Raw genomic sequence first — 9,668 nt, forward strand, 5'->3', positions numbered from 1 at the left:
TTCTGGAATTCTGCCTTATGTCTCACTCCCTTCTCTTTGGCTTTGCCTGCATCCTTCTTCCTCTCTAAGCAACGGCATCCTTCTCTTAGGAGTTTGTGACTCCTTTTCCTTTCTGTGCTTCCTTTTGTGTTTGTCCCTAAGTTCCCAGGCTTTGATCTAAGAGTGCACTGAAGTCCTCATCTCCAAGTCACTGATGTCACTCGGGTTATAAATTTGATCCCATGTCCTGGGAATAACAGTACGGCTTAGCATTTCCCAGGACTGAAACTTCATTTTCCCCCATCGGTATTTTTGGTTCGTAGCCAGCCCAGGACCTGAATGGGAACAAAGGTGTTAATTCAGGATACAAGTGGACACTGCTCTTTCTGCTTTAGAGGTGGCAGTAGACCCCATAGAAGCAAGAAAAAGCAAGTAACCCCAACCATGTCAGCAGCGAACAGCCAACAGTGTACTAACAGGAGCAACAAGTTCCTCCATCCAAAGGAAGAGCTGCAGTAAAAAAACATTGGGCAGAAGGGTTTTGATTAAGAACTAGTCAATAAGGTTTGTCTTTGTGTCATCAAAGGTTGGTTTCACAGGCCACAGTTCCTACAGCAAGATGTTGGGTATTATTTAAGCCCCGGCAAATGGGTTTGTTCCATTTTTCATTAAAGAAACACTGGAATGGGAGACTCTGAAATGGTCCCGTTTTCTGTACTTTGCACTGAAGCAATGAAGATGAGGGTAGATGTTCAAGCTGGACATGTCTCCTGGCGCCATGATGTTGACATCAGGAGCTGGAGGAGCAGTTGGAACTTTCAAAACGTAACATTCTATACTGGCTGGCAACTGCCTTCGTCGGTTCGGCAAGGCTGCAGAAGGCACCAGCTCCTTCGCTCGAGTGCCTTTTGCTGTCACTTGGGGTCTTCAATGTTTGCACGTATGTTCTGCGGGTATTAAGAGCGTGGAAGAGAAGCACGAGAGGTGAAAATGACCGCAGTTGGGAATGACTGCTATTTCCACCATTCCCCCTACGCACAGGTAAACGCTGTAGATTGTAGAGTGCTTTGGATCCTTGATTTCTTGATTCAGCCGTGTTGACAGAGAGGTCTGTTATGTAAACAGAGAAGCTGATAGGTCACTCTGGCTGGGTCATGGCCACATCTGTAGAGGAAATATCGGATTTTTGGAAGTGGTGAGAAGAGCTAATGATCTTCTGAACCATGGGCAATTTTTCGTTTTGCATCCATTTCAGCAATGGGGATTTAGGCGTTAATGCCGGGGAGATGAGCTTTGGCTCCAGACCCAGCGCGTCTCAGGGGATGGCCCAGTTGTACTGACTACAGTCCAAACATGGCGTGTTTTGGAGATGCTGCTCTTAGACCCAGCTGTTAACATCTCGATCTGGGTGAAACTTACATTCAAATATTCAAATATTTCTAAGCGTGACTTCATTTTCTTTTAAAATATCACCCAGAAACTCATTAAGAAGTGAATTGCATAAGCAGAAACGATTCTAAAATCTGTACTCTTGAATAAGGCAGAGATACAGAAAAACAATTTTAAGTAACACAAGAGTGACTCTCATGAACGTGCTATCTGTGCAATATTGTGTAGACTGTTTAGCTGGTGATATTTTGACCAATAGAGCGAGCAGTAGTGTCCACATATGTGTGAGTAAAGTAGAAAAAATTACACAAATAATTAAACAAGTCCCTGCAGATTTTTTTTTTTCGCATTAGGATTTTGTTTACCATCTATAAAAACAGCTGGGAGGTGGTGTGAGCAGTATAATGACAATAGTCTCAGAACATCAACTCCCAAACTTTTAACTTTTCAGGGGTTTTTTTGGGAATCTTTCCTAACTCAGGATAACTTGAGAGTTATCAGGAGTTCAGTATACTAATAGATTCGTTTTATTCCCAGCATCTCATGAAACGTCTGCAGTACAGTTATTAGACTGCTTTACTCCTGTTCTTATCTGGAAAGTTTTACATCACGAAAGCTCCATCGACCTAACTCAGGATAACATTAGAGTGCTCTGGAGCTTCAGATATCGTTAAAGATAACTTCAAGTGTTCTAAAATATCAGAATATGGTCCATAAAATCTTGGTCATATGTTCACAGCAGTAGACCATGTACTGCTCCATTTAGTCCATTTTTATTGTTCTGTTTCCAATATATGACAACTCTTTTTCTCCTGCAGCAGAAGTACAGCCACATCACCTGTTACTGGGAAAAACAGCCCTCAGGCTGTGTGAGGATCAGTTGTGCCTTCCGTCATACCAAACCTCGAAATATAAATGGACTTTTTCTGCCACCTAGTAACAGTGAGTAAAAATATTTTCTCTACTCTTTGTTCATTAGAGTAAGTACATAAACAAGAATGTCCCTGCCGTGCTCAGTAATCTCTATGAAGGTTCAAAATGTACCATGGCAAATCAATGGGGTAGGATCTGCTACCGCAGTGAGTTCAAGGCAAAGAAAGGAATTGTATTGGCATTTGAACAGGGTAGCCACATGAATTTTTTAGCTGTCATGTTACAGATCTTCCTAACCAGAAATTGCAGGAAAGATGATGTCCTAAGTGGCAATTTAGGTTTCTAAGATACACAGAGTAGAAATGTTGCAGTAATAGTTTAGAAGGCCATACAGTATCTGAAAGTCAGATTATTCCTGGAAAATTAAAAAAACAGCATTACAAGTTGGTTTTGTAGGCTTTTTTTTGTGCTTTTTTTTTTTTAAGCTCTGGTCCTTTCTAAGGAGAGCTCTTGCTTACCAGGGTCTTGCTAGACAGCTGGAACCTGGAAGAGGGAAAGTGTCCAGGGCAGGGAACCAAGACAGGTGTCAGAAATCAGGCAGAAGCTGGAGTGAGAGCAAGTCAGCGTGACTTGTCGTAGATGTACGAGCAAGGGGACTAAAATGGAGATGTTCATGGGCCTGAGCTCCAGAGCTGGAGAAAGGTGTCATGAGAGAAGTCCAGAGAGACCTCTAGTCAGAAGCAAACACCTTGTGTTCCAGAAATTCCCCCAGGGAAAGGTAGCGTGTCCTATGTGGGCGTGTTGAGCCAACCAACTCCAGAGGAGCAAGGCAAGAACTTGAGGGCTGTTTTTGTGAGTGCCCAAAATGCCCATCTTCATCTTATTTCTTTAAGACTGGAAACCATGTCCAACTTCAGTATTTTTAATATAATGGACACAATCCTGATTTTATCTATAGGTGCAGATTGGTCAGCTGGTATAATGTAAATAGTCTCACAGTTTTTCATTATTTTTATTTCAGGCAGATTTATTTCCTTGCTCTCAGAAAATGTTATCCCAGTTCTGATACCGTTTTCTGCAAACATTACAGGCAGCTCTAAATTCCTAAGGAAAAGAATGCCTTTTCTGATTTTCTTCTGTTTAAGTGAAAATGATTTTCATGAACTAGATTTTTCTCTCAAAAATCTACATTTTCTACTTCATAAAGAGAGTTGTGATTCTGAAAATTTGGATAGAAAAAAATGTCTGCAAGCTAAAAATGGGTAATGCAGTGCTTAGCATTGCTAAATTCACCAAAGGTAGATGCCATGGGGAGTGGTACTATAATTCTGCCTATAATTCAGCATATTTAAAATATTTTCACAGCTGGGGTACAAAACTCATGTACTCATTTCAGTGCAGGTACAACTACTTACATGTTTCCCTCTGTTGTAAATATCCTGAAACACATTGGAAGAAAGAAGGATACTGACTGAAATTAGTATCCAACAGCTGGAAGAGACATCCAGCCTTCTCTAAACATCATTAAATTATCAAAACGTCCCTCTTTTCCAAAGGCTTTATTCCTCATCTGTTCTTTCAGAGGAGATACAACCCGTGTTTTTTCACGCTTTCTGTTGTTGCAAGATGCTCCTTTGCCAAGCTCTGCGGAATAGTTTTACCACAAGGCACAATGCGCCTATGTAATGATCCCTTCCATAGGATAAAGATGTCAAAGTTACACCTGCTGATCTGAACCTGGATTTGACATTTTAGTTCCTCCTAATAAAAGAAATATAATGTTCTTTTCTGCAGATGTGTCATTGCAACAGGGTGGCCAAGAAAGGATTCTGCATCCAGCCCATCATCAGAAATCACTCCGAAATCAAGAAAATATTTTCCTACCAGTTCATGCTCCACTGATTATAAGCCTCAAGAATGAAGTAGATGAAGAGGATGACGATGAGAAAGAGACCTGTAAACAGATTTTTTTTCTTTTACAAAAAAGTAGAATAGGATCTTTTTCTACACTTCACAACTGATTTGTTGTAACAACCATTAGCTATTTAGAAGAGTTGTTAACAAGACTTCAAAATAGTCTCCAGCTAATCCCCAATATCTTGGAACCAGTAGTCACCAGAAGTGAGGCAACGTCCTAATTCCTGTGAAATGCCTATTTGTATATTTCAATAGCAGTATCATCCACATACCCCATTTTCATTAAATAGAATTTGAAAAGTGATCCACAATTCAGATGGCCATCAAATACTCTTCAAACCTTCTCTAAATTTGGGGACACAATTCACTAGATTAACTGAATATCTATGCATATTTATATATATTTGTTTTGGTTTTTTATTTTTTAAATGTAGTTAAACCCTTGACTGTATCTCACTCAGAGAAATTCATGATGATATTTGATTATTAAGAATTGCTGAAGGTCTTTGTATAGATACCTAGTAATCTTTTAAAACTATTTCCTACAGATGTTTCTAATTGGGTGCCTAAGACTGCTGCAGAAATTGAAGAGGAAAGAGCCATAAAGGAAATATGCTATAAAACTGGTAAATATGAAATCAGTCACTCTTTCCTAAACAGCAACAATGCCAATATACTAAGCCTTGGGTTTATTTTCCCTCTTGGGCTATGTTTAGGAGAGTATTATAGGATGCAATACCCTCACGAACATCAATCAGCACAAACTGTGTCTTCACCTCGGGAAAAGGAGAAATTACTCCTGGAAGCTACCGAGCGAGACTTGCAGAAAGGTAAGGACTTTTCATCTTCTTGGACAATATGTACCACTTTTAGGATTATACTTACAGGGACAAAGGATTACATACCTTGCCCCTCCTCCCCTCTTTTTTAATTTAGTGACAATAAAAGACAGCATATTACGAAGAACAGTAAAATACTTCATTAATTTTTCCCCACATATATCTACATACATAGTGTCACACACGTGGTGACTACCTGTATCAAATGCAGATGGAAAAGGTAGAAACGGGCTGTAAACATCATGCGTACTTTCTAGAGATATACAACTGTTACATAAATTTTGTCAGATAAGATTCATCAATACAATTCATGAAAAGTGAGAAGCTAAAGAATGAGCAGGTAATTTGTAGCTGGTTCTTTACTTTGGAGCCATAGTTTGTCTTTAAGCTGCATTTTATGGAATTGTCTTAGAGAGCATGAAAGTTCTACATCAGTTACAGTAGACAGGAACCAAACATCTAAGAAAAGAGAAAGAATATAAAATGGGAGGTTAAAGGAAATTGCACTCATCACTATCTCACAGAGGTGGGAGGAAGAGAATGGCAGGGCCAATCCCTGTGCTTACACACAAGCAGCTCACACATCCTTTCTGTTGCCTTTCCAGGTGATGGCAGTAGAATTCCCAGAACATTTATTAATACAAAAAGAGAAGGAGAGATTTCAGGAAGGAGAATACCAACAGAGCGTATTCCCAGAAGAGATCGTCGATCCTTTGACAATGGAGGTAAATACCCTTTAGCATCAGCTTCTCCTTGATTAACATCTTCTCTTGTGGTAAGTAAAATACCTGAATATGCACGCCTTAAACTGCAGTAGAATACCCTTAGTCACCAGGTACATTGACATCAGAGGTGAATCTATTATAGGAATGTTGAATCTCCCGCCATTCCTTGGTATTTCTGCAACGCTGTTTGTCACCATGTCAGCAATGCGCATTCAGCTGTTAAGACTCTGTGTGGGCCCGTGCTGTGAACTGTATCACCGAAGTGCTTGACGATTCAAGTAATCCTTTTGTCAACTGAAGTTATTTTCTATGCCACGTTGTTTTAGTTGTTCAGTTTGCAGGACAACACGTAGCTGAACTGATACAACTGAGACACAGGCAAAGCATCCCTCATGTGCAAGGGGCGAGAAATAAACAGCGGCAGAGAGGAACATATTAAGGGTTGTGGTTTTGTTGCTGAGTTCTCTTGTAATGACAGGCAGCTCAGGCTCAGAAGTTGTCACCCTGCGCTTTGGAGCCTGTTTGCATTGGGTTCCCATGCAGATGTTACATTTTGACTTTGGAAAAGGGTTTATTCCCCCTGTGACACACACACAAATTACATACAGCTTTTCACTCTCCGTTCTTACAAATGTCCCTGTGGATTAAAGCCAATGTTTGTTAAACTGTAAACCCTAAACACAACCACAGTGAGCTGGTAAATAAGCATCACTCCAAAGAAATAAAGAAGAATAAATGGACTTCTGAGGAGCCAAGAAATTCACCTCATACGGTACCAGGAAAAGGTATTTTGAGAAAACAGTTGGCTTATTCATTTTCATTTACTAAACTTTTAGATGATCCAGCACTACCTACCTAATTTCTGTTCTTAATGTCAAATGTGGACAATCCATATTTAGATTGGACTCTCCACAAAGAACATTGTTTTAATCTTGTCTTCCAGCCTCCAGGCTCCTGCAGTATGTCAAAATTTGATGAACAGCTCAAAATTTTCATTTAATTTGCTTTTTCACTTTTAGGAATTCACACTTCAGACCCCAAAGGAAAACCAAGTTACCAGCCAAGGGGTCAAAGTAAGGACGATGAAACTGCTGCTTATGTTCCTCGTGGGAGAGCAGCTGGAAGAAAGACATATTGTGATTCTTCAGAACCTCGAAGATCAGCATATGTATTCTACCGCACTGTCAATGTCAACCAGGAACCAAATTTCAACGGATCTACAGGTGGGCTCCTGCTTACACAGGATTCTTAAAATGCCTCAAATGTGCCTGTCTGTATTGTGCTGCTTTCGTTTTTGTCCCTGCAGGTGATTGTTAAGTCATTTCTGCCTAAATGCCTTCATAGCAGGAATTCATTTCTCTGCCCAAAGAGCAATGAATGCAATGATGTGCTGATGTGTACTAACATACCGATCGCCATTAATTACAGCTTCTTTTATCTGATTTCTTCTTCTGAAATATTTAATAACTTCTAATAGTCCATGTAACTTCATGTTGGAGCATGATGGATTCATGCCTATTTTTATAATTTAGTATTATTTTCATCTTCCATAAAGAAGTCCTGTGTGTTGCTTCTTGGCAATCTGTTTCAAATGTAACCATAATTTTACATCTTACACTGTCTTTTCAACTTGCTAATACAGCTTCTCACAACCTCGTACATCAGTTGGGTTTCATTTGCCTTTCTGCTTTCCTTTTCCATGGCTACTCTGGATAATTCTGTTGTTTTCATCTCTCACTTCATGTAGAAGTTTAGTGGTAAATAATTTCAATAATCATAAGTTAAGAAAGCAATTTCATCTTGCCAGGTTCAGTCATCTCTTCTAAGACTGGTTGAATCTCCATCTTGAGGTGCCTCCCTGTCTTCATTTCCAATAAAGGGAATCTCACTCAGAAAGAGTAACCGCTTCCCAAAGATTCATAATGTTAAGTCGAATTAATCCAAACGGTACTGCTTTATTCTGGAGATGAACAGTTTTACTTTTTTTCTTTTCATGTTTGCTTTGATTAAATGTGGACAGATTGGTAGAGAGATTACAAAGAGAACATTCTTAATCTGAATAATACAATTAATCAATTGCCAGGTTAAAAAAAGTTAGAGCATTTCACAAAAAAAGGTGATCAGCTTTTTTGTCATAAGAACAACCATTACCATTGCCACTACCTTTATTTTCAAGCAGTACCTGAGCCATATGGTTGGAAATGCTCCAAACCAAAGAATCAGCTTGACACAAATAGAAGATTTTCGACCCAAACAGAAAACTGTTGTAATGCTTACATGTTGTGTATAAATAGCTATATATAAACTTAAAATCGTAGCATTATTTTGCAATTAATGATTTGAATTAATGGAATTGAGATGGAATTAATACAAAACAAGAGAACTAATAATATTTTTAACCAAATTTCACAGAAAACAGTTAGTCATTAGGCAGCTTCTCTGATGCACAATCAACTGCCCAGCACAAAAACATCCCATTGCCTTATGTCTAGTGCATGCACATGCAGGGATAGAAGAGGAGATTGGATTCACCTGATGCTTTCATTCATACTTCAGCTGATGTAATATTTAATTCACATACCAGCCTAAAAGAGTCCTTCCTGAAATTGTAGCTGAACTCAGAAACAATGTTTATGTTTCTTCTACAGACAAATACACTTCAGGATCTTACAATGCACCAACTTGGAGGAAAAGAAATCCACATGCAAAAACATTCCCTAAATTTGGAACAACCATTCAGGTAACTGTTTGATCGAAATTTTTACAATGCAGTCTACTTCACAAAAGCGACAGGACTCTCCCCAACTAGAAAATGTAAAACTGCTCTTAAAGCTTTTGCAGCCAAAACCCACAAGATTCTAAGCAGTGCTAAGTCATCTGAATGACCAGGGAGTAGTTCTGTTTGTTTGCAGATATGTAATTTTGACTGTAAAACTAACCCAGGATTTCTAATGTTTTACAATATTACTGATATGAAAGCAAAATACGTACCTGCCTTCAAAGTGAGGAGCTACAACAAGTGGGTTTTGGCTCGTAGCGCTGGACAAAGCACAGCACAGACCACAGGAGTGTGATCTGTTTGTCTGTTTGATTGCTCGTGAAGCATCTGCAACAGCTGAACGATGATCAGCCGAGCTCCAAATTCATAAAAGGACTCGGGCTACAGAACATTCTCCTGATACCCTAAGGACCATTAATACATTTTACAGCTGCCTTGAAAGCAGAGATTACAACCTCTATCTCATGCTCAAAGTTTAATTCTTAACCTGTTTCTGAAAGAGCATCTATAGATTTATTCTAGTAAATAATGTACAAAACCTTCTGTATATCTATTTTGACAACAGAGCCAAAACGACATGCAAGTGAACAGAAAACAAGAACTATACCCAGAGCGGAGAATAGGATGAAGCGAGTGGTTGACATTACAATACTCTAAAGTGAAACGAGATGCACCAATGTTTCAAAAGTGACAAAAATGGAAATTAGGAAAGTATGTTCTGTATGGTCATATATTAAGGTTTTAAATATATTCACTAAGTTGTGTCTGTTACGAAAATTAGACAGTTGAGATGATTTTTAAAGACTGTGGCTGTTCACCACAAGACTGCTAGTACAATATGTGCATAGAGATGAAAAAAATCTCTAAGCAGAGTGTTCCCCTAATGTATTTCACAGAAGTTTTACTGCATAACAGAAGTTTTAATGCATATGTACCGTGATTAAATAAATTGGTTTTGGATTTCAGTAAAGCCTTTGATACTGTCTCTCACAGCATTCTCCTGGACAAGATGTCCAGCACACAGCTGCATAAACAACAATGCAGCGGGTGAGCAATTGGCTGATGGGTCGGGCTCAAAGGGTTCTAGTAAATGGGGTCATGTTGGGTTGGACACCAGTCACTAGTGGGTTCCACAAGGATCCATCTTAGGGCCAGCACTCTTCAATG

At 39.2% G+C, this 9,668-nt stretch overlaps 1 protein-coding gene across 1 annotated transcript; it reads left to right on the forward strand.

The window, feature by feature from the left end:
- Positions 1-2,162: 2,162 nt before the first annotated feature.
- On the forward strand, positions 2,163-9,129 carry LOC135998867 (uncharacterized protein C12orf50 homolog). Its single transcript, XM_065652157.1, has 10 exons — positions 2,163-2,310; positions 4,036-4,197; positions 4,707-4,784; positions 4,875-4,988; positions 5,603-5,722; positions 6,403-6,507; positions 6,742-6,945; positions 7,899-7,985; positions 8,371-8,462; positions 9,067-9,129. The coding sequence occupies exons 1-10, from the start codon at positions 2,163-2,165 to the stop codon at positions 9,127-9,129; spliced, it is 1,173 nt and encodes a 390-aa protein (XP_065508229.1).
- The last annotated feature ends 539 nt before the right edge of the window (positions 9,130-9,668 follow it).

Source organism: Caloenas nicobarica, chromosome 1 (genome assembly GCF_036013445.1).
Source record: "Caloenas nicobarica isolate bCalNic1 chromosome 1, bCalNic1.hap1, whole genome shotgun sequence".
In the NCBI taxonomy this organism is placed as follows: domain Eukaryota; kingdom Metazoa; phylum Chordata; class Aves; order Columbiformes; family Columbidae; genus Caloenas; species Caloenas nicobarica.

Bases quoted from the DNA above. Each gene is read 5' to 3' on its own strand.
- LOC135998867 (XM_065652157.1), top strand. From the start codon at position 2,163: ATGACAACTCTTTTTCTCCTGCAGCAGAAGTACAGCCACATCACCTGT. The intron at 2,311-4,035 runs GTGAGTAAAAAT...TCTTTTCTGCAG, and splicing joins TTTTCTGCCACCTAGTAACA to ATGTGTCATTGCAACAGGGT. The intron at 4,785-4,874 runs GTAAATATGAAA...GGCTATGTTTAG, and splicing joins GGAAATATGCTATAAAACTG to GAGAGTATTATAGGATGCAA.